The sequence below is a fragment of the Achroia grisella genome, unplaced genomic scaffold (genome assembly GCF_030625045.1).
Source record: "Achroia grisella isolate CSIRO2021 unplaced genomic scaffold, CSIRO_AGI_Agris_v1 utg1847, whole genome shotgun sequence".
In the NCBI taxonomy this organism is placed as follows: Eukaryota; Metazoa; Arthropoda; class Insecta; order Lepidoptera; family Pyralidae; genus Achroia; species Achroia grisella.
In genome coordinates, this window is record NW_026712687.1 from 358865 (window position 1) to 385243 (window position 26379).

Sequence of the window (26379 nt, forward strand, 5' to 3'; positions counted from 1 at the left end):
ATCTAGTACCCATAACACAAAATCAGAAATAAAAATAATCTTTATTAAAATAAACTTTAGATAAGCACTTTTGAAAGTAAATATAAGTATTGATTTTAATTGTATGTAGGTATTCCAAATTATTTAGCGTATATGTCTCAAGAAAAAATCCAGGGCCGGCAAATACTACGCAAATGTTATGACTAATGAACCTAAGTGATTCAGGATTAGCACCAGATTCCATCCCTGTTCAGAACACCAGTGGGCAAGAACAAGATCACCATGATTTCCCCAAACTTCAGTATGAGAGAGCACCTACAGAAGATATGCCCAAAACTTCTCCGAACGGCAGTTATAGTTTTGGCGAAATGAAGTTTAAGTTTTAAATAATTGAAAGAGACAAAAAAACAATTAGAAATAGGTAAATAAACATAAATACTTACCGAACCGCAAAATATTTTATCAATTTTCATTAAAATGTGATTATATATTTCATTCCTCTTAAATAATTGATTGAACTGATTACATTTTATATTGTTACCGACAACAAAAACATTGCTATTCTCAATTGACGAAGTATTCTTAATGAAATTACTTTCTTTAGCAATCTTGATAGTGTCCGCCATATTGGAAATTTGATCATTCAATTCTTTATACGACTGTTTCATTTGTTTCTTCAAATTCGTTATTTTATTTTCTATATTGTCCGCGTGTATTTTAGTTTCTTTTATATAATGATTTGTTAATAGTGCATTAATTACTTTATACGTTTTCATATCATTTTGTAACTTATGTACTTCATCGAGTTTTTCATTCACAGCGTTCGATATATCGATTATTTTATTGTAATTGTCGTCTCGATTGTTTTTTGAATCGATTGTCGATTTCAGTTCTTTCAATGCTAATGTGTTTTTCTTTATATTTACAGTGAATAATTTGAGCAACTTTCTGTACGATGTGTTCTTTTGTTTTCTATATACTTTCTTGACTGTCATTGTCATTTTTTTTAAGTATATAAGCAATGAAAATATCACTATATACGATAATAATATTATGTCTAACACGCCTGATGAAATCATTTATTAAATTTTTTTTATTGTATGTTTCAAACTTATATATTTTTTAAACAAACACAATTTATGGATTTATTTCACTTCTTTTTTTAAAATCAGATTCCGATTCACGTGTGCCTTCAGCGTATCCAATATTGAACTACCAAACGGTAATGCCAAATTGAAAGTTGTAAGCTGATCGTTTCGACATTGCATGTCCATATCACATAAACACTTTTGAACAATGACCTTCCTAATTTTTTTCTATCAAACAACAAAAGCATCAGTGATTTTTTTTTAAACAAAGGCTGCTGTAAAGGCCTAATTCGTACTGAGGTATAATTTGACTGTATGCAGCATTGTGTTATCAATTACGTATTTCATTATCAAATGATAGCATTTCATTAAATTAGTAATCAAATAAGACAGTTGTAATCTAAAGGCCGTATGTTGTAAGGCTGCGGTGTTACAATAAAAAGCAAGCGGTAGCGGATTTTAGAACATAAAATGAATCAATTTTCTATCACTTTTTAAACAGTTTGAAGTGGTTATTTGTACTACTGATCACTTATATATGGACTAAGAGTTCTTATTTTAGTTTTTTACTTAGATTTTCTGGTTTAAAGAGGAGAGAGTATTTTTAGAAATGTGGATTAGTGACCCCACTGTTAGTAATGTACTATGGCAGGTGGACTTCCCAGTCCCTGTTGGAAAGCTGCTGTTTAAATTCTCCAGAATACGATGGAGAAACTGACCTGATTTCATGCTCATTATACATGTAACATCATTATCCTTACATGCCGAATATGTAAATTACCGCTGCAGTGAATACACCGCAGTCTACCTAACGAACTTCAGGATTTCAAATACCATGTTGAGAAATACTAAAATAATTTATAAAATTTCCATACTTTTAAAAATTTTAGATAAATATAAATATATCACAAACGCAAATCGCCTAAACTGAAACCGCAGCCACACTTCAAATATGACTGTAAAATATATATTTTTTTACATAAATATAGATGCTATAGATATATATATATATATATATATATTATGATAGATAATAATACAGCATTTGCATGTTCAAAAATAAAACATTGTAGATTTTTCATTCAGATGTCAAGACGTCGGCTATTATTAAGGATGTGCGTAATACAACCAGACAGACCGACATGTGCGATGGTGATTCAAGTTCTAAAATTCTGTATATTTATTGCGATTAAGGGCTGGTTCCATTTCCGTATTATGAAAAGTATATTTAATATTTTCTCTATTTGAGTAATTCATTGAATTAGTGCAAGTTGGTAGTTTGTACTCACACACTTCAACTTAAAAAAGTAAAGTGACAACAAAATTATTTAAAAGAGAAACACGCAAGTTTCCGCCCGTTCTTTTTGTGGTGAGACAGCATTCCAAATGAGTGATAGATTGAAAAAAAAATATGATGACTATGACATGAAAAGTGCTTCAATGTGAGTTTAATTGAATAAATGATTTTCTATTCTATTCTATTTGTATTTCTGCATTGTTTTGAAATAGAAGTAGAAATAATCTTAATACAAATAAACTCAATATATCGCACGCAAACTCATCACAAGAAGAACGAATGAAAAACTGCGTGTCGCTCTTTTGAATAAATGTTATTTTAAATAAATAAAACAGAGTAAAGTAGGAAGCATTCGATAATCAACATAGAAACCGCTACGCACTAATTCCTTGTGCAATCAGATAACATTGTCAACACTATGAATATTAAGTTTTTTCTACAAAAACATGATTATCATTTACAAACTCTTCAATTTTATAAGCCTATTTACATAAAAAATTCAAGATACGGAGGCAGGCTTGCTCTTTGTCACTACCAATACCAGAGTATCCAAATATACCCAGCGAAATGTGGACATGCCAAATGTTGAGTTTATCAGGACGTCGACATTTGACTTCCTCTGACTAACCCATCTGGGATAAGAGGCGTGATGGTATTTATAACTGTCTTTTATAGACATGAACATGACATAGACACCTTAAATCCCAAAGTATCTTTGCTTTATCATTTACTTAGTCACAGAATTACGTACATATGATTCACCCTATAAAGTAACTTAAACAAAAATAAACTCTCGTAGATAAGTAATACAGTACATTCTCGCTTGTGCAACATTATACCCTAGTTGCAAGATTGTAAGATAGATTGACTGATAGAAGAACCAAATCTATGTAACTAGAATGTATATAGGAGACAATATATGCAATGGTAAAAGGCCCTCCTTCAACCACTACATATGTTGGAAACTTTGTGCGAAAGGATTCACTCTGTGGCATCTGCCTATCCCTTAAGAGGCCTGAAGTGAATATACATAGAAACAATATAACATCCTTGCGGAAATACCTACTATCTAAGTTAACAGACCGCTTTATTAAACATTTTCGTGTTTCTTTAGATTATTTCTTTTTGTCTAGCTCCTAAGGATTGCAGCGTAATGTTGATTAACTTAGAATCTTCCTCAGAAATTAGGCTATGCTACGCTTTAGAGCTTTACACACATCCCTACTTCTGATTGTCGCGGGTTTGATTCCTCGCACCATATTAACATTTGTATTTATGATTGTTCGTAGTAATATGGATATTTTTTAAAGAATATAGTACATATTATTTTTAAAGTACATACCCTCATCCTTTTACTTTCAGCTTCCAAACTTCTGTCGTACTGGCAATTGGCGTAAACTGGTGAATACTGTGGGTTTCTATCATACGCTGGTGAAGGAACGTTTATAGGTTTCGAAGCACCAACATTTCTATCACACAACCTCCCATACATATCATTTCTAGATTGTTCCATATCATTTTCTATTCGAGCAACTACAACATTATTCTTAAAAGATTCAACATTATTTTTAGCTTCAACTACACTCTTACAAGTTTCTATATTATTCTTATATGTTTCAATATTATTCTTCTCATTTTGTTCTTGTTTCACATTTATTCTTCCATAAACATTATCACTTTTAATTTGTTGATCGTTGTTAACTTTCTTGGGTAATCTATTGTAATCACTGCGTGTATTATCATCAAAATTTCTAACTATATCGTCAATTTTATTTTTATTCCTTATTGCTACGTTTGCATAAGAACAGTTCTTAGGATCCAAATTGTTATCATTCACTTGTATGACTTTTTGTTCTTGCATGCTTCTGTTTATGTAGTTGGGTACATTTTTACCACCTAACACATCCTTTGCCGGTGTGTTGACTGTTAAAGAATTCGAACTAAATACTTTAGGAGATATTTCATTTTCATTGGAAGTGTAAAATTGACTTCGGCCCACTTTCTGCTGTTTCGCGTAATATTCAAACTTGGACACCTTGGCCATAATACTGGACACTTTCGGTCTGGACTCTTGGTCCGAATTAGAATCGGATTGGTCTAGATCTCTGTAAGGTTTCCTAGGCGCTACCGGTGGTTTTTTTCTAGACATTTCTTTGAGAGTTAGGTCTAATTCATGGTCCAGTTGTGTGAGGCTGTTATCTTTATATAATTGTTGTATGTTGGTGGTTTGGTAACATTGGTTGGTAGATTCTGAGTGATGAGTGACATAACCTAAAACAACAGAAAAACATTTCGTTAAAGCGCTATGTTTGTAAACAATATACATACAAGTAGGAACATTAAGAGAATCAGAATAAAGCATAAAATACGCCTGCGCTTTCAATTTCTTTCCAGCTAAATGTTAAAAACTTTTTATGAAAATTGTTTATTATCTATACTGTAGCGCTATGGTTATCACTGTAGCGTTATATACGATGTGATGAGGCGTCGCTACTTAATATTTGTTTCCTGTTGTATCGGTTGATAATGTTTACATCTTCTTCAGCATCATTTTTATATTAGTCAACTGCTAGATGTATCCATCTCGCATAATTTTCTATCTTCTTTGGTTCACAACGCATCTGGTTTAGTGTTTACTTACCTCTTTAACATCTGTGTTACTGTACTCGTTGCTACTTTGTTCTCCCTGCCTACCCCGTAAGAAGACGGTCTTGGCATGAATATATACAGATAGTTACCCGTGATGCAGTGCTCGTTGGGTTGAAACTGTATTGGCGCCATGGATACGTGAGCGGAGGGTAGCACAGACTTCATCAGCATGGCTTCCTCAGGGTGGTTGAAGCGGAGGTAGTTGGACCGGCCGATGGTGAGCATGCTACCTGCAAAATTTTAGAGTAATAACTTTAACAACTTTTCTTTAACTCCATGCATCCTTCAAATCCAACGCTTAGCGAACTCAAGGGTAGCGTCAAATAGGGACCATGACGGATATTGATAACGGATCATTCGTTTTTTTAGTCTATGGTAGGGAAGGGAAGTAATCGATAAAAATATTATAAATTCGAGAGTTTGTCTGTCTGTATATCACCTTTTCACAGTTATACGGTAGAATCTTAACTATTCTCATTATCATTTCACAATGCATGAATACTAACCCTGCGAAAGCCGCGTCGGCTTGTCAACTGGTAACCCGTCGAGTAGCGTGCTACCACTGATGGGGTACAAAGTGACCACCCCGTGTGAATTCTCCACGCGGCAGTGCACGCTCGCCACCCCTGTCCCCACCACGTAGATGTCACATGTTGGGTCCGAGCCTATTGTCACGCGACCTGGAATGTGACAAATATTTTTTTATGTAGATTAAGCACGTGAGGCTTGAAAGGGGGGCAGTGTGGTTAGATATCACGTGTATTTATTTTTATGATAATCAAAAACAACCTGCAAGTCTTTAATTTCAGAATATGATTATCGTTATTAACCTGTATTTAAAGATAATTTTCTAAAAATTTTAAGATTCTTTGTAGTCACTAAAATAAAAATAAACATAAAGTAAAATTGGTTTACATTTTCTTACATTTTTCTCTCAGATAAGCGTTATTTTTAAAAATACTAAAACGTTCTCTTTTTTAATTTTAACTATTAATTGCCATTAGTGTGACGAAATACCATGCTCTTGTGCTTTTCATAGTGCAGCAGGTTGCTAGGTAGGTTTTATTTGTAGCATAACTTTACTTTTGTTTTATCATGCTAAAATAAACATTATATATATATATATATATTTAACAACAACTTTAAATTATGTAATTAAAGTAATATTACGTAGAAATAAGTATGTATTAGCAAAATTAATTAAATATTACTTAAATTATCAAAATTGTTTAGTCGCAGTATACTAATGTTCACTGACAAATGTTTACGAATGTCTTATCGTAGCGGTGTCGTAAAAAATAGCATAGGTCCTACCTCGACGAGCGCTAGCGCAGCACTGAGAATTTACTTTTGGCGCAACGGAATTTATACAACTTTCAATTATTATTATTGTTTATTTTTTTCTTAGAAACTTATATTTTTTTTATATTTCTAATTTACAAGTATATTGACTTTATTATTATGTTTTTTTTTATGCAAAAATTTCGTTGTATTTATGAGAAAATTAGAAATGATTATGGCAAAGTTTTGTTGAAATTTGGGGTTTAATTATGATCAATTTTTTAGATATTTAAGTTGAAAATGAAAAAAAGGACGATGCTGTCTCAATTTATAAAGTAATTATCAAGTTTTAGTACAGATATCATATCAATTTATGTTTGTTTATTAATGAACGACGACCCCAAACTTCTGTCTCTTAGCGTTTTTGAATAAACTATTTTAGAAATTAGGAAGACTAACAAAAGAAAATTAACATTTCAAAGATGTAGTTTTTAAGATTAGATATCTATCTATATAATTCAGGAATCAAAATGTATATCCGACTCTTAATTTCTTAGAACCAGAACCCCAAAGACCCTGCTTTTAGGCCAAAAAATGTGAAAGGCCTCTTAATATTATAAATGCTAAATTCAGTTTGTTTGTTGCGCTTCCACGGCTTAACGGCTCAGCTATGCCTCGTGGGAGGAGGGGATTATTGGTAATAGGGAATAGTGGTTCTATTGTTAGCGATATACCATCTTACCATAACATAATTACAAACAAAAAACATTAGGGGGTAAATTTAACCCCTAATGTTTTTTTTTTGTAATTATGTTTAATTGGGGACTATTGACCGCTAGTAATGTATCATGTCAATGTGTTCAGCAATGCAGCTAAATATGATAATGACGTCGGCAAAAACTTTATACTCTATCCTGAGGATATAAAAACCATCGCTCCTAAGAATATCCTACAATTCTTGTCCCTGATGGATCCCGTCCTACCTAAATAATGAACTCTGAAAAAGGGCGAGCAGCATAATATATAGGTCGCAGCGCTACAGGTCCAATCACCTGACAAGCCTTTACAGCTTCATGGAACAATATGCGAGCAGATGGCACCCCAAACCCGCGGGAAGACTTATGGAGCGGCTGAAGGCCACCTCCCACCTGACGGAAGAAAAGTCGTATGACTTTAGTCTGAGGTCGTCGTAATTTCGAAGGTTTCAATTGAAACTACAGTTATATAAGGACTAGCTGTTCCCGCGACTTCGTCCGCGTGGAATTTAACTTTATTTTTCTAAAAAAAAAGTAGCCTAAGTTACTCCTTATTACATGAGCTATCTCCCAAAAACTCCCGTCAAAATCGGTCCAGCCATTTCAGAGATTAGCCGGAACAATCAGACCGACAAAAATTATAAAAAATGTTATTTTGGTATATGTACCATACATATATTCATATGCATGTAGTAAAAAACGGTTATTTCAATATTACAAACAGACACTCCAATTATATTTATATGTATAGATGATAGAGTTCTTTAATTAAAATTCTGCAGACCGGCTACGATTTCAATTTTTGTACAGCGCCATCTAGTTTGCACGAAATAAACTAAAATTACCTATACTAAAATTACCCATCTTACTCAAATGTGGAAAAAAAACGACGTCTTAATGAAGAATAATGTTACTTGTTTCGAGCAAAGATTTCCTGTATCGATCTTTAATTAATTCTCAAGGTAGAGATCATCTTGTCAGCCTCTTTGATTTTGTTGCGCGGTTCAATTAAAAATTGTTTTGATCTTGTGGTAGATCGACTTCTATATGTTATTAATTTACAATATACAGATTTAGTCTATGACTATTATATATGAGTATCGAATAAATATGTATATCAATGAGTATAAAAGTTTAAAGGTCTGTTAACTATTTCAAGTGGGGTAAAATGCCAGACAACGATCTGTAGTGGTAACTCGATTGTTATAGCGGTGTATTTATTTGTTAGAAGACACAAGAAACATTTCATTTCAGAATAAAATAAATCTATATTCAAATTAAATCAAATCAAAATAAAAAATCATTTATTCATGCAAGACATGTTAGCCGCTTATGATCGTCAATATTATGTATTATCATATTTTCTCTACCGTCTAGTTCAGTATACAGATTCAATTAAGAAGAACTGGCAAGAAACTCAACAGATTTTTTTAACGGCCAGTTTTTTACATTGTGTTCTTTGGTAGGTGTCTATGGCTAACATTAAGTGAAAATACAGTGCATAAACAACTATTGCCATGCAAGTTTGTCATTCAAGTAATCGTTTAGTGTGTAATAGGCTTTGCTCAATAAATATGATTTAACAAATATCGTCTACGGCCTCGGTGGTCTACCGGTTTATAGCACCACTTTACTTCCGATGGTCGCGGGTTCGATTCCTCGCAGCGTACAAACATTTGTATTCGTATTATTGTTTGTATCGGTCCTGGGCGTTCTCTATATATTCTCTATATATGTATGTAATATAATAGTGAAAAACGAACACAATTCGGTTAAACCTATCATGATTTTATAGAATTTTTTTGGTATAAAATATATTTTCTAACGAGCGAATACGGATTGTAAATCTAGTTGTAAAGTTTTGGTTTGAAAATGTTTTTTTTTAATATGAAGTATCATATAATTCTTTATCATATAGATCGTTATTATTTATATTAGAAATAAATACAAAACTTTTGATTATTCTGAAGTAAATAATGACATAATATAATTGTTTGTGATTTGTGAGGGAAGTGAAGACGTGAAATTCTAACATTTCCTATATATATATATATTTATGTACATTTATAGAGATATAATATACATACACAGAGATGTATGTCGTATTTTGTTAAGCAAAGGTTATTTCAAGGCAATCATGTTTCGGTATCGAACCGGCTTCTTGGGCGCAATCTCAATACAATCACCCAGCCTTAGGGCTGCCACAAAAGCACTGAGTCTAACACCACATTTTTTTTAAATAATTAGAATAGCAAATAAGCGTCAATAATATGACGGCGTATTTTGTAAAGCATTATCCTATCCGTATTTAAACATATGATCATTGAACATATCGTATGACATTGGTTATAATTCTCATGCTTGGGAGAGAAGAGGTTTTAAGTAAGTAATTGTAATATTGGTCCTATTGCTAGCAACATAGATTGTGGAATGAACTACCTGCGCATGACACCCTGGTGTTAATAATAATAACCGTAATTCTGTGGCGGGGACAGGGGGTCGTTAGTAATGACTGATGAACTTATTGCTAGCAATGTACCATGTCAGGTTGATCTCCACGCAGTTCCCCCTCGAAACCATCGGGATAATTTTCTAGTGTATTTGTCACGTGGGACTAACTGACCTGACCTCATGCTCATCCTATAATCTTCCACTGGTATACCGTCAGCGACTACTGTTAGCTCAGACGAATATTATTCCATTGTTATCCTATAAAAAAACCGCAGCTGGCCTTTCCACCTTCACCAGAGGGCACTTCTGAGGGCACCACTAGGCGTTCGAACCTCGGCTCAGGCCATCGTAATTTCGTTCCCCATTTTAATTGGACGAGGGGAAAAAATACTGTTCATGTATATAGGCAACGGTTACACTTACCATCAGGTGGTTAAAAAATTTGTTTGCCATTCTAATAATATAAAAAAAAAACTTCACGAGTGGTGACAACCCTACATCTGCCTGAAGTCGTGGGCCTGTGAGAGTGGAGAGAGGACGGGTGTGACGTCACTAAGCACGACCATTGACATGTTATCAGTACACTATTACCGTTTGCATTACATTGCATTGCAATAATAATAAAAATAATAATCTCAGGACAATTCACACAGCGCAATTCATATACCGCTATAAATTACCTCCCAGCTGATTTAGTGACAGTGTCTAGTGAATTAGCACACCGCCTTACTACGGTCGCGGGTTAGATTCCTCACACGGCACAAACATTTACATATATTCATGAGTACGATTGTTCATATCGGTCTGGGTGTTTTCTATGTATAATATGTATGTATTTACGAAAAAAATATGTATTTGTATCAGTTATCTAGTACCCATAACACTAGCTTAACTTGGGTCTAGATGACGCTGTGTGTATTGTCTTGAGATTATAGATTATAGACATCTACTTACATATATAGTAAAATAAAATAAAATAATTTAAAGTTTTCTTTAAATTCGCCGTTAGACGGTATTTCACTTTACTTTCTGCAGTGTTAAAAATATACAATTATTCAGTTGTCTCATTATAAATCCCAAATTCCTACACCTACCTTGCTTGATGGGATGTAAGGTGACAGCGGTGCTCAGCCGGCCGGTGCCGAGGCTCACCAGGTGCGGTGTATTGGTAGCCACCCTGCAATTAATACAACATACCATAAATATAGATAACACAGAAGTTACTCCATCCTTTACTATAACTAGTAATACCAAACAAGCCGACGATCCACCGGATGGAAATCTATTAATGTAACATGAACAGCAAAAAAATTGTTGCCATATCTAATGGTAATTGGATATGGCAACATATACAAATTCAAATTCAAAATATATTTATTCTTCTAGGTCTATTATAGACTCTGATGATATGTCCAATCTACCGTCAGTTCGGAATTATATCGAGATGAGAAGAGAACTGACAAGAAACTCAGCTCGTATTCTTTTCAAATATACGTTGTACATGTTTACAATAATACAATCATTATAAATCCAATTCACCACCAGCATATGCTATTGCAAAAGCAAAAAGTCTAATCAGTATTCGTAACCTGAACAGATCAGTCCCCACAAGCAGCACCCGTTCACGAGTATGACGGATGAGCCAGCCATCATTGCACTCAACCATATTAGAGGGATATGCATATACATGAACACTATGGACATTTATTATTATGTGACACCCGCGTTACCACTCATGCGTTGTAATTCCAGAGGGTGGTGGGATTTAGTGGTAAAGGTATACCAAATCGAAACTCAACGAGTTTGAACTCTATATTGTAGGGTACAGGGTCGACTATTTCTTGTAGTTTAAAATATAGAATACAGTGCCAGTAATTCCAATGAAATATTTATTTAATTAATTTATTAATTAATTAGAATGAAAATGTATGCAGGTTGAATATATAGTATTGTATATACCTACTACCTACTCGCCCCGGCTTCGCCCGGGTGTACATGTATTATATATATAAACCTTCCTCTTGAATCACTCTATCTATTAAAAATCCGATTCATAATCCGTTGCGTAGTTTTAAAGATTTAAGCATACATAGACGGACAGATAGCGACAGGGACTTTATTTTATACTATGTAATGATGATAAGCACTGTGTTTTGCAATTAAATGATTTGATACAATATTATTTGCTTCATCCCAGCCAAGACTATTACACACTGAACCAAGTATAGTCGGGTGAATTCCACTCAGCACGGTGAACTATTTGTGGTGGCGCCGGCGCATGCTTATTGTCCTTTTTGCGAGTTCGCCCTTTGCAGCATTACTATTAGCTCAGTGTAAATCAGGAATAGTATTAAAATTCATTTTACTTTTGTGTGGAACTACACATAAAAGTCATAGTTTTTAACTAGCTTTTATCCGCGGCTTCGCTCGCGTTAATTTATCCCCTTAGGGGTGGAATTTATTAAAATCCTTTCTTAGGGGATGCCTACGTCATAGTAGCTTTATGTATGCATAGTCTCAGCCCGATCGGTTTAAAATTGACAAAGTTTCATACAAACTTTCATGCCCTTGGGGTTGAATTTATCAAAATCCTTTCTTAGCGGATGCCTACGTCATAACATCTACCAGCATGCCAAATTTCAGCCCGATCCGTCTAGTGGTTTGGGCTGTGCATTGATAGATCATTATGTCAGTCACCTTTGTTTGAGTTATATATATTTAGTTGGATGATAATGGAATAGTGCTACTGCCTGCGCTAACGGTATACGCTGGCGAGGCACCAGTGGAGGATGATAAGATGAACATGGGGTCAGGTCAGTTAGCCGATCATGGCAAATAACTAGGGATTTATCACGTGGTTTGTTTTACATGTTTCCATCACCGGAGAGTTAGTCAGAAAGATAAATTGACGCGACACTTTTTTTAGTTGTGTCAGCCTGAACTTAACACCTTTCGGTGCAGTAAACAATACGCTACTCTCTCCCTTACTAATAGGCCGCTAATACTAAAGTTACCATGTGTGGTGTTGCCGTTAATATAAATAAAACAACACACAATTAGAGTGAGATAAAAATAACTATAAAGATTTACGAGTTGCAGTCGCTCTCCTAACCGATTAGGCGCAGACAGAGTTATGCATTAGAATAACATCATCATCGCAGCCCGGAAGACGTCCACTGCTGGACATAGGCCTCCCCCAAAGATCTCCACGACGATCGGTCCTGCGCTGCTCGCATCCAATGCCTTCCCGCGATCTTGACCAGATCGTCGGTCCACCTGGCTGGAGGCCTTCCCACGCTGCGTCTTCCGGTCCGTGGTCGCCACTCGAGGACTTTACTGCCCCAACGGCCATCTGTCCTACGAGCTATGTGCCCTGCCCATTGCCACTTCAAAGTCGCAATTCTTCGGGCTATGTCGGTCACTCTGGTTCTTCTGCGGATCTCCTCATTTCTGATTCGATCACGCAACATATAGGTTATATTTTTATTGAAATTTATATATTGAAGTTTGACACGGGAAAAATCGCAGGCACAGCTGGTAATATATATATATATATATATACATATATTCCTAGTTTCCTTTATCGCCCACAGTAGGTCAATGTTGTCATCCGTTAGAAGTGCACGGTAATTGTGAGCAGTTTTCTCATTTATGTATGTCTGCTTTCTGTCATAGAAACAACAAAGCCTAGAAACTAGACGGTGGAGACTTTCTATTTAAAAATCTTAATGTCCATCTGTAGAGCTAACCTAATATTGAGCAAGTTTTATTAATAACTGGTTGTTTACTGCAACTGCCTCTGTTTTTACGTAAGTGAAGCTCTTGCCACTTACTACTATCCTCCTCCATAATGGTGCTGGAGGCATGGACCACAGCATTTTTTATACCACGTAGCTGTCAAACAACCATACGGCCCATTTGACAGTAAACAGTTACCGTAGCCTATGGACGCCTGAAACGCCAGATGTGTCACGTGCGCCTTAAGAAACCTTAATATACCCTTTTTGAAAAACCTCATGCTGTAATCTCTCGACAAAACCTCAGCAGATATTTCATTCCACAATGTAAGTGTACGCAGGAGGATACCTCTGAAACCGCACTGTCCGAGACCACTTCGGTTGCAGCGTGTGGGGATGAATGCCCTGTCGATGGCGAGCGGTGCGATGATAAAAGGTAAAAGAAGGATAAAACAGCTGCAAAAGAAGGATAAATAGCACCAAAGATTATAAGTATTGATGCTATGAGGGTTGGTTTCGACACGGCAGTCCTGGACAGATGTGTAGAGTGTGCCAAAGCCTCAGAACATGACAACAGTAAATGACAGTTATTAATTTTATGAGACATAATAAATTAATAACTACCGGATATATAAAAGAGAAAGAATGAAATATATACAATATAAAAGATTAATTAAAAATATATCTATTATGTGCACATATTATAGATTTTTCTATTCTTAGTAAAGTAGTAAAGTTACAAAATGTGTATTTGCTCTATATTTTGTAGAAAAAAAGTAAATCTTTTAGTAGTAATTTCTTAGAGACAACAATTTTAGAGATTTCCATTGAGACTTTCCAAGTTCTAATTCTAAATTCTTGTTCGACATCACAGAGATATCTTAATCTGTCATTACACACTCTGGCTCAAAGTAAACTATTTCAGTCTATGTTAAAATTTATAATCAATAATAAACTCTATAAACAAAAACGGAAAGTCGAAAATCAATCGATGAAAATAGTTCCAGATATGTTGACATTAAAAATAAGTATAGCAATTAAAACGTATCTTATAAATAATAGGTTAAGACTGAATATAGTTTGTTATATAGTATACTTAAGTTTGTGTGACAGGAATAGAGATGCACGTTTTGTTTTGTGTTGAGTTTTAAATGTTAATAGATTTAAAATTGGAATTATTTTGGAAAAGTATATATTTTTAAATGTGTAAGTGTTGCGTTCACCACAACATCCACAGTTGACAATGCTTCAGACTACCCCATCTAGGATTACAGTCGTGACGTAAATCTATTTATAACTAACCGGCGCAATTACGAATTAAAAATATGTTTAAAAAAAAATCTACATTGTTTTTAATTACGTAATTTGAGCAAATTGCTCAGCTTCTATTGATTTAATATAACATTTTCCTCGATAAATGGGGTAAGTAAAGTTTTTTTGATTATTATTATTAACCGCCATTTAGTTAGTCTACTTTTTAGTACCAAAAGATGATTAAGTAAAATTTTTTGGATTGTAAATATCCTTCCGTTACTGACTGCACCTACTGCAATTTAGTCTAGTCTAACTTACAGTCCCATCAGATTAGCTGAGGCAATTTTTTTGGATTATAATTTTCTCTTCCTTTACTAACTATACCAATAACTATTTAGTCTAGTCTAACTTATAGTCCCGACAAATGGGCTAAGTCAAGATTTTTGGATTATAATTTTCCCTCCCTAACTGCACCAACCGCCATTTAGTAGTCTAGCTTTCAGTCCCATCAGATGGGCTAAGTAAATTTTTTTGGATTATAATTTTCCCATCAGATTAGCTGAGTAAATTTTTTTGGATTATAATTTTTCCTTCCTTTACTAACTATACTAATCACTATTTAGTCTAGTCTAACTTATAGTCCCGACAAACGGGCTAAGTCAAGATTTTTGGATTATAATTTTCCCTTCCTTTACTAACTATACCAATCACTATTTAGTCTAGTCTAACTTATAGTCCCGACAAACGGGCTAAGTCAAGATTTTTGGATTATAATTTTCCCTTCCTTTACTAACTATACCAATCACTATTTAGTCTAGTCTAACTTTCAGTCCCATCAGATGTGCTAAGTCAAGTTTTTTGGTTCATATTTTTCCCTCTGTAACTGCATTAACCACCATTTAGTCTAGTCTAGCTTTTAGTCACATCAGACATATTCCCGTATCTATTAAACTACTGGTTTCTTTTTATATCTATAAGAGACTCCAACAAGTTATCTTCATCATTTAAGCGTTTTTTATCTTAATTAGTAATTAGCCGACTCATCTCACGAAACTGAATCACCGTTGCATAACTATTTGATGGTCTGTTAACCACTCCAAGTGGGGTAAAAGGTCAGACAACGATCTTTAGTGGTAATTCGATTGTTATAGTGTGGTAATTATTTGTAAAGATAGTTATAGCGTGGTAATTATTTGTTAGAAGACCACTTATGTATTAATTAGGAACATTTCACTTCAGAATAGAATAAATCTTTATTGAAATCAAATCAAATCAAATCAAATCAAATCAAAAATCATTTATTCAAGTAAGACATTTTAGCCGCTTATGAAAGTCAAATTTGTTGTAGTAATAATTTTCATCGTCCAGTTCAGTATGCAGATTCAATTGAGAAGAACTGGCAATAAACTCAACTGGATTTCTTTTTTCAAATTTACTGAATTCAAATGAACTTTCCGTTATTGAGTCTATACACAGATACATTGGTAATGTAGACTGATAATCTTATTACTAGCAATGTACCATGTCAGGTTGACCTCACCGCGGTTCCTCCTGGAAACCATTGTGATTAATTCTTGGTGAATTTACTACGATGGGCTAACTGACCTGACCTCATGCTCATCTTATCATCCTCCACCGATGCCCTGTCAGCGTAAACCGTTAGCACAGGCGGGTGCACCACTATCATCCATAAAAAAGTATGTATTTGCGTGTGGCCTGCATACAAGTTACTAATATACCACAAGCGTTCAAGCTTAAACGATAAAACCTCCAGTTACTTTGTAATACAGACGGGTCGGTTTACAGCTATAAAGTGTCGGGTTGCTTTGAAGTCTCAAGATCACTAATATCCTGTCGTAAACATCACGTTCTGATAAATCTATTCAAGAACGCTACCTGTGACTCATTGGATGTCTCGTCACGAAAAGAACAAATCTGACTTATCATATTCCTTATCATTACATAGTACAAAACAAAGTCGCTGTCGCTGTCTGTCTGTATATATGCTTAAATCTTTAAATCTACGCAACGGATATTAAAGCGGTTTTTTTTAATAGATAGAGTGATTCAAGAGGAAGGTTTATATGTATAATACATGTACACCCGGGCGAAGCCGGAGCGAGTAGCTAGTTAATATTATAAATGTGAAAGTAGGGGTGTTTGTTACGCTTTCACGCAAAAACTACTGAACTGATCATCATGAAATTTTGTACACAGGTTCTTGGGGGTATTAGAATGAATATAGGATACTTTTTATTTAAAAATAACACAAATATTTTTTTATACAAAACAAAATATCTACATTTTGCTACTTCAGCACCATCTAGCAGCCAGTAATGAAGTTATGAGCGAAGCCGCTGCTTCGCTCGCATAACGTAACAGCTAGCCATACTATAAACGCGAGTTTGTGAATATGGAGGGATGTTTGTCACTCTTTCACGCAAAAACTACTGAACGGATTTTGATGAAACTTTACAGTAATATAGCTTATACAGAAGAATAACATATAGGCAATAAATTTCAGACGGGTGAAACCGCGGCCACAGCTAGTAGTTACTAATTAATATTTTAACAGAAATTAATTTTGAATATTGTTTATTTATCTGTGTATTATTTTAAGATATATATATATAGAGAGTAAACCAGGAATGTTATGTCTATAAGAAGTAAAAAGATATTACGTAAAGTACAACATAATTTCGCGATCGCAGCTCTAGTTATGTACGAAAATCTGATGTCATTCACATTGCGTTCATTGCACACTGTCGTGATTATGCAAAAAAAAGTACCTCATAATATTAGTGGTTTAATATAAATTGGTCGTTTACGTATTATGTAATTATTAATATTATAATAATTATTATTAATATAATATAATATTATCTCAAAACAATTCAAAAATAGAATGCCAAGCTAAACAAAAAATGTGTTATGCTTGGCTTGGCTTTAGATTTATTTATTTTATTTTATTTATTTATTTATTTATTTACTTAATACAGAAAACATGTGTACTAATTTACTAAAGAAACGATGATATTCACAGAAGTATAAAACTGTGTTGCGAATATCGACGCCCTCCACCTAGTATATATAATTCCAAAAACTAAAATAAATAATATAAAATTACATGCAATGTCGTAATATAAATTGGTCGTTTACGTATTAAGTAATTATTAATATTATAATAATTATTATTAATATAATATAATATTATCTCAAAACAATTCAAAAATAGAATGCCAAGCTAAACAAAAAATGTGTTATGCTTGGCTTGGCTTTAGATTTATTTATTTTATTTTATTTATTTATTTACTTAATACAGAAAACATGTGTACTAATTTACTAAAGAAACGATGATATTCACAGAAGTATAAAACTGTGTTGCGAATATCGACGCCCTCCACCTAGTATATATAATTCCAAAAACTAAAATAAATAATATAAAAATACATGCAATGTCGTTACCCATCACGTATTGTCTAAAAAATTTACAAAAAATTACAATAGATGGCTCTCCGTGGTCTAACTCATAACACAAGCTCTGCTTAGCTTAGCTTGGAATTAGATAACGTTGTGTGAAATATTCTCAATTATTATCATTGTTATTTGGCATTTTATAAAAATATTTAAAAACTATAAAACTAGTAGTTACCCGCTACTTCGTCTTATTTCTTGAGACAAAGGATATCCTATGTGCGTCCTCGTGGCACTATGTATGTTCATGTCTCTTTAAAATCTTATAGCTGTTTATTCATAAAAAGGTAAATACATAAAGAAATATCAGTCACATTGAGGAATCTCCTCTTTTTCTAATAAACACATACAAAAATATAGCAGCCGCATTGAGAACCTCCTTTTTTGGAGTCGGTTAAAAAAATATCTCTAATGGTAAACGAGTAACGCACTAAGTTGCAATATGAACAAACCACATACTGTCGCCGTTCAAAGCCAGGGTTGCCAGCATTAAAATATTTAAATTCGTACAAAAAAGTCAATAATCTCACTCAATAACCTCGTACATCATCATATTTTCACTGATTTTCGTAGCTCAAAATCTCGTACGAATTATTAAGTCTAGTGGAGTCTAGAGGACCCAAAATTTCGTTTACCAGAGTACTATAAAAACCGACTAAGTGTGTACATCAGTCTCACCTTTATCAGCCGCCAAGCAGTTTGCTTTATAAACTGTTGATGGAATAAAATAGAAAATTCTTTATTCAAATGAACTTATATTTAAGCAGTTAAATAGTCATTACTTATTTTTTAATCTCTCGCTCATTTGGAAAGCTAGTTAGCTAGCTTGAATAGCTAGTAACAAGTTGTAACTTCACATTTTTAAGATGAATTGTGTGAATATAAAAACTACCAACTAGCACTAATTTATTAGAGTCCCAATTATAAATACAATAATAATAATCTCAGGGCAATTCACACGGCACCATCTAGACCCAAGTTAAGCTAGATAAAGCTTGTGTTATGGGTACTGAGATAACTGATACAAATACATAGATTTTTTTGTAACTTAGAAAACACCCAGACGGATACTAATAATAATACTCATGAATACAAATATTTGTGCCGTGCAAGGAATCGAACCCGTAACCATCGGAAGTAAGGCGGTCTGCTAAACCGTTATACCACTGAGGCCGTCCAAATATACAGCAACTGGTTTAGTAATTACTCGTATATAAAAGGAAATTAACTGTGTTTCAGTTGTAGGTTGTAGATTGTGTACATTCTTTCAATTATAAAAATCTTCCTGTACGAAGGTCCTCGTACGGTTGGCACCCCTGTTTTATGCCTTACTGGTGTCCGATGACTCAATCATTAAACATGCTGTTATCTTATCCATCAAATGTAACGCTTGTAAACATATTTCGTTTCTTAATAACGTAAACATACGGTCGTGTATTTTATGCATGCCACTCATTACTTACTTTTGTGTTTTAATGTGATAAAAAAACAAGTTAGTCATTCTCCTGGTCTTCTTCACCGTTAGAGGGTATATGTAGGCACTTCGGGACTAACAACTCCGAGGGGCAGGGGAGGGGTTTGTTTCTTGTATGTATGATAATGGAATGGTGCACCCGTCTGTGCTAACGGTTAACGCTAGCGGGGCACCAGTGGAAGATAAGATGACAATGAGGCCAGGTCAGTTAGCCTATTGTGTATTCACCAGGAATTTATCATGATGCTTATCAGGAAGACCCGTGTTAAAATCTGACAAGTGGTCTGATGATTCCATTGTCAGGTTGATTTTTACTAACAATCGGTTAGTGTCACTTACTTGGCAGGAAGGTAATATTTATTATCTAAAAATGTGTTACTATTTACAAGTTCAATATATGACATAATTGATTAAATAAATGATATAACACACAGATAAGATAATAGAACGCATAGTGATTACAACATATCGAATGGTACAAATTAGGATCTCGTAGTACCACATATACCTAAATAACTTTGAATATATTAATCCTATGATCCTATCAAATTAAATCGAAATATCTTTATTCATGTAGGTCTATTACAGACTCTAATGATATGTCTAATCTACCGTCAGTACGGAATGCTTTCGAGCCAAGAAGTATTGACTAAAAATCCGACTATTATTCTTTTCAAAAAAGTTTGTACATGTACAAAAATACAGATTCATTTTTAAATTCAAATAAGAGAGAATATAGTGACAACCAGTATATGCTATTGCAATTCTGCCAAAAGAAAATAGTGTATTGGAATTCATATGTACCTACCTATGCAACTTAAAAAAAAAAAATCTTATCCATATTTAAAACATGTATTACAAAGAGGTTTCAAATTACTTTTAATGTTCTTTTAGCCTATTTATTGAAGAAGTTTATATTTTTACATATTTTACAAAATATGTCGCCTTCCAAGCATACCCTAGGCTGCAAATTCACTTTGTTTCAAAACAAAGTCTTTCCGCACGATTTGCTATACTTTCACAGCGGATCGTCCAGAAAATTATGAAATTCGAAATCTCCTATAGAAATTTAATATCAGATAAATGTATCTATTGCGACAGCAATTGCAGTCAGGTACAATATCTTTATTGTGACCGCAAGGTAATAATAATTGAAGAATTTACACTAGTAAACCGGCAGTTTACTCTGGAAACCAATTTCGATCCAATGAAATTGGATTGCATCGTTTCACACCTTTTATAAAAGAACTAATTACAATTGTCAATGATTTGTTTGTTTTACTCAATATATATCTATATACCTCAAGACAATAAACAGAGCCTATAATTGCATTTATTTTTGTCCTTTCTAGTGTACACCATAAAGACGAAAATTACTCTGTGTTTGACATACCATCATTTTCCAGTGACTCTGAACAAGTTGTTGACAAAAAAGAATCAGATGGACCACCAACTTGTTCGTGATTACAGTTACATAAAAAAGTTGTATCTTTACTGTGGTAGTTTTATTTTATATGTGTATAGGTAAAACGAAAAGTATAAGGAGATATATATTAGAAAAGACAACAGAATGAAGTATTAAAAGAACATAGGTACTGTAAAGATATTATAAACTTAAATACAAAGTCAAAATTAAAAAAATCATGTCTGATTAGCCAAATACAACATTTACATAGTATAAAATAAAATCGCCTTCGCTGTCTGTCCGGACGGACGGATTTTGTGCAACGGATTTTATTACAATTTTTAGAGTTGACAGAGTATCGACAGTGATTCAAGAGGATGGTTTATATTTATAACACATATACACCTCGCGCGAAGTATACTGGTAGCTAGTTTTATTATATCTTAGATAAAATAACTGAAACTGTAGTTAATTAATTGTTGCATTCACTTCTATCTACCCTATTGAGATATAATATATACACAAGTTGATAAACAGATGGTTAACGAGATTAGTGTATAAAGATAAACATTTCAACGGAAATAGTAATGGAAATAAACATACAATAAACAAAGCGATGTCTCTGTATTTAATTATAGACTTCCAGGAGTATTAACCAACGCCCCCCCCTCCCCTCTTCCCTCTTTCGCCACGTATCGCCCGCTGCACTATGGTCAAAGGCATCGCAGTAAACATATACATATATACAAAATTATATATTATTTCCATATTGGAAGGTATATTACTTTTGTATTAGATTGTACAATTAAATACGCATTACAAAATGCGTATTTTATTTAGTACCTAGTTTATGTAGTTTTTTTGTATGTAATGGGTAATATTTGATAAAAAAAACAATACCAATAGGTGTTTTATTTTATAGTTATGCCCTTAATTTCCATAGACTGAAGGTCCATGCCCTTTTATTCTTTATATTTCTTGTCCCTTTGTTTTCATACTCCGTTTTTTTTGTTGCACGAAAATATGTTAAAATTGTTTTGTATTTACTGAAAGAGATCTCTTCTAGGAATAAGTCGACCTATGCTCACATGGTTTTAAAATCATATTATTACTGTATTATCTGTCTAATACAGAATATCTATAGATATAAAATATAAGTAATCGACGTCATAAAAAATTTTAAATGTATAAACAAACGGTATCAATAAAGCTGGCAAAAAAAACTGTATTCATATTAGTCACATCGTTTAAAAATTACGATGACACAGACCAACAGACATGTCAAACTTATAACACCCCTCTTTTTGGAACGTGGGTTCAAAATAAACATACAAAAACAAAGTGTGTCTGTATTTAATTATACAGTTTTAGGAGTATACCCAATATCCCTACGCTGCACTACGGTCAAAAGAATTGCAGAAAACATCTTTAACAAGCAATACAAGTAAAAAAACTAAGTAGATTGCGACCAAAAAAGAAACTGATATATAAAGTAAAGGCTGGAAAAAAGATCTTACAATGCCTGATCATATCTTCATAAATTCTACCTAAGAACTATCTCAAGAATGTCAGCTTTCAAATAAAAAAAACTCTATACTATACTCTGTCTCATCGTTTAGTAATTACGCAGACACGTCAAAATTATCGAATAATATATAACACGTTTTTGGATAGTTGGTTCCAAATAAAAATAAAAAAAAAGTAAACTAAACTGTCCCTATATTTAATTATAGAATTCCTGAACTATAACGAACATCTCCACCAGCAATCATCCGCTGTACTGTCAAAGGAACCACAGTAAACAGCTTTATGAAGAGATTTACCACATATAGTATGTATGTATGTATGTATGTACAGTATAGTAAACGAGTCTTTTTGATGGGATTTTAATGGCTCTACTTTATTCTGTCGTTACTTAGCCGTCATGGTTTAGCGGTTATTATTCGATTTACCCTCTAAAAGGATTTTTCCAAACTGTTCTAATGCTATTGGCCTAACTGACCTTTACAGCTTCATCGGACGATAGGAAGCGAGTGCAGAAGGCACTCCAAATCCGCGGAAGGATTTATGAAGCGGATGAAAGCCAACTCCTGTCTGACGGATACGACTTTAGTCTGGTTTAATCTGGTTCAAACTTCACCTTAGACCGTCGTAATTTTGATTTCCGTTTGAATTAGATGGCGGTTCGATCGGAGGAATTCGAACCTTGGCTCAGACCGTCGTAATTACGATCCCCATTTGAATTCAACAGGGTATCGATCGAAGGAGACCTAAAAGGAGTCTGTGTTATGTAATTTATGGACAACCCTACTAGTCAGCGATAATTCATGGGAATTGCAAGACATCAAGTCTTAATTTGCAGTTTCTTTCAAAATAGGCTGGTAAATTCACGTGCGTATCTTCAATTTTTTGCCACGTACAAATACATTGTGGAATCACCTTCCAATAATGGTATTTCTGACCCATACGACATTGAAACTTCAAGAAATGAGTTTATTCCTTCTTAAAAGGCCGGCAACGCATTTGCGATTCCCCTGGTTTGCACCCCTGTTGGTGGCGGTAATCACTTACCATCAGGTGAACTGCAACCTCGTTTGTCCCTTCTTTGCATAGTATAACATGAAATTGCTTCCGCTGTCTGTCTATCTCTTAAAGTGTGCAACGGATTTTAATTCAACTTATAGCAATAGAAAGAGTGATTCAAGAGGAAGATCTATATGTATAATACATGTACACCCGTGCGAAACCGGGTCGGGTAGGTGCATAGCTATAAAAAAAAGTTAATAGGTATATATTTCTCGACATAAATTTCAGTTATCGAGGACATCAACTTCCCCGCAACGGATATTAAGAGTTATTTGAAAAATTCAAAGAACCAACGCGTCTGTCCCACTTTATTCTTTGATCAGAACCAGGAATAAACATTAGCCGGTTCGTTGACCTTTCATAGTTGCATCAATTTAGCTTAATTGTTGCAGCATTCGGTCAAACTGTTTATTTTTTTAGCCATTAAACTCGCTGTAGAGTCGCCTGTGTTACATTTCCGTTTCGTACTTTACTGCATTTTTAGGTCTTTTGGCCTATTTTTTTTTATTAGTCTGTCTTCTTAATCAGTTCTTTATCTGCTATAAACACATATATTCTAATAGTTATTATTATTACATACAAAACAATAAATCAGGGTCTCTGTCGTATACGTATATATAGCTAATCTACCATAATCAACACACTATTCCATAACATTTTCTACGTTTGCTGAAAGAAATCTCTTTTTACAGATAGGTTACGTTACATTTAACGTATCAATATTTATTTTTCCTATCAATATATAGTGTGTGCAATCCTAAATAAAACAATGTCGCCACCGGTGTCTGTTCACTTATATCTTTAAAATTACGCAACGAATTTTTATTCTATCCGATGGTCGCGTGTTCGATTCCTCGCACGGCACAAACATTTGTATTCATGAGTATGATTGTTTGTGTCGGTCTGGGTGTTTTCTATGTATTATATGTATGTATTTACGAAAAAAATCTATGTATTTGTATCAGTTATCTAGTACCCATAACACAAACTTTAGCTAGCTTAACTTGGGTATAGATGGCGCTGTGTGAATTGTTCTAAGATTATTATAATTAATATATCCTGTAATTGCACCACCATGTGTCAATGTATCAACTAAAACAATTATAAACAGAAGTACCTGCATTTTTTTAATATTATACTTTTTGATTTTCCAGAACTATAAGTACTTACATACCAGACCTAATCTTTCCTATAGTTCTATCTATACATATATATATGATTTTCCCTAACAATGGAAAGATATATAACATAGACAGTTCTACAGCATTAGACTCATTTGAATATAAAATATCTGTCTTAGGTCATACAACAAAAAATACCGTTGTTATGGTGTCATTCGTTTAAATGTACTCGTATGTAGCACAAACAGGTCTAGAATATAATCAACCATTAGAACGAGTGAGTTATTTAAAAACCACAAAACCGTAAGATATTGTTCATGGGCGGCTTGGAGTCGGTATGGACAATAATAATTTAAATTCGCTCAACAATGACGTAAATATAGCGAGAGACTTTTTAAATAGGCAATATAAAGAGAAAAATCTCTAGACACTATAGACTGGGGTTTTTCAAGGTTTTTTAAGGGTTGATAACGCACACGTGGTGCTTCAGGCGCCCATTTACCATTTGGCCGTATGCTTGTTTACCATAATTGTAGTATAAAAAAATTATACTTATACCATTTTTTATTGATGATTATAGGACCTATCCATATACCTGCAATCTATATCTTTTTCAGTTTACAGACGTTTAGAAAATTAAACATATTTAATAAAATTCACACATTTTTTCATAAAAATTAAAATACTGTATTCATGTGATGCTTTATACAACAAAGTTAGAAATATTTGAGCTTAGAGTTTACGAGCAATGTTGGTATTTATGTCTTAATTTAATTGGTCAAGATGGCGGACCTCCATACACTTACTCGTGGCCCACAAGAATCTGCAGACCACTAGTTAAGAAACACTGCTCTATCGAGTATTAACTTATATAACATATTCGTAGTGAAAAGTTTTTAGTAATGTGGACTAATAATGCCATTGCTAGAAATGTACCAAATCAGATTGACCTGCACGCGGTTCCCTCTGGAAACCATTGTAATAAATTCCTGGTGAATTTGTCACATTGGGCTAACTGACCTGACCTCATACTTATCATCCTCCACTGGTGCCCCGCCAGCGTATACCGTTAGCGCAGGCGGGTACACCGCACCATTCCTCTACCATACACTAAAAAAATACTTACCTAAAGATACGAGTACGTTATCTAACTATGTATATAAGAATACGTTACATATGTACATTTACACTATTGGCATATGTGCCACGCGTTGCCGACTTATTGACTTCACTGGCTTCTCATTTCTGACCTTCTGTCCATTTATATTTATATATTGGATTATACACTCATGTAAGTGATCGTGATTTTGAACCGACTTCAAAAAGAAAGGTTCCATTTATTATTTGTAAATAAACATTAAATATTTCTTCAGTATTTGTCAATAAAAAAAAAATTAATGGTAATCATGCTGATAAGCTACCGATGATGGTAAGTGACCTTGGTATATGCATGAATAGTACCACAATCATCACGTCATCACATGCCGCCTGTGATACCCCTCATGTGTTGCCATTCTTGAAGTCTAAGGTACCACACCTCTGTATTGTTTTAAATATTCTTTAGAACAAAAGGGTTCCATATTAAGGTTTTAAACAATACCTGTCTTATTTAAGACCTTAATAGGAGTAACCCAGGGATCGACAGGGAACTCATCCCCACACGCCGGAACCTAAGTGATCTCGGACAGTGCGATATGAGAGCAGCTTCCTTTACCGCACACTTAGAGTGTGGAACGAACTACCTGCCGAAGTTTCCTCCAGAGACTACAGCATAGGGTTTTTCAAGAAGAATATATTAAGAGACGATAATTCGCATGCGATACCGCTG

At 34.0% G+C, this 26379-nt stretch overlaps 1 protein-coding gene across 1 annotated transcript in view; it reads right to left on the minus strand.

Moving 5' to 3' along the window:
• The window catches only part of LOC131841569 (uncharacterized), a 32563-nt gene extending 21834 nt beyond the window's left edge, over positions 1-10729 (minus strand). Inside the window, exons 1-5 of the mRNA XM_059189888.1 lie at positions 10725-10729; positions 10595-10677; positions 5520-5693; positions 5103-5243; positions 3707-4635 (exon numbers count right to left, since the gene is read on the minus strand). Coding sequence (XP_059045871.1) covers positions 3707-4635; positions 5103-5243; positions 5520-5693; positions 10595-10677; positions 10725-10729 — 1332 coding nt within the window. The remainder of the gene's footprint in view (positions 1-3706; positions 4636-5102; positions 5244-5519; positions 5694-10594; positions 10678-10724) is intronic.
• Positions 10730-26379: the final 15650 nt, after the last annotated feature.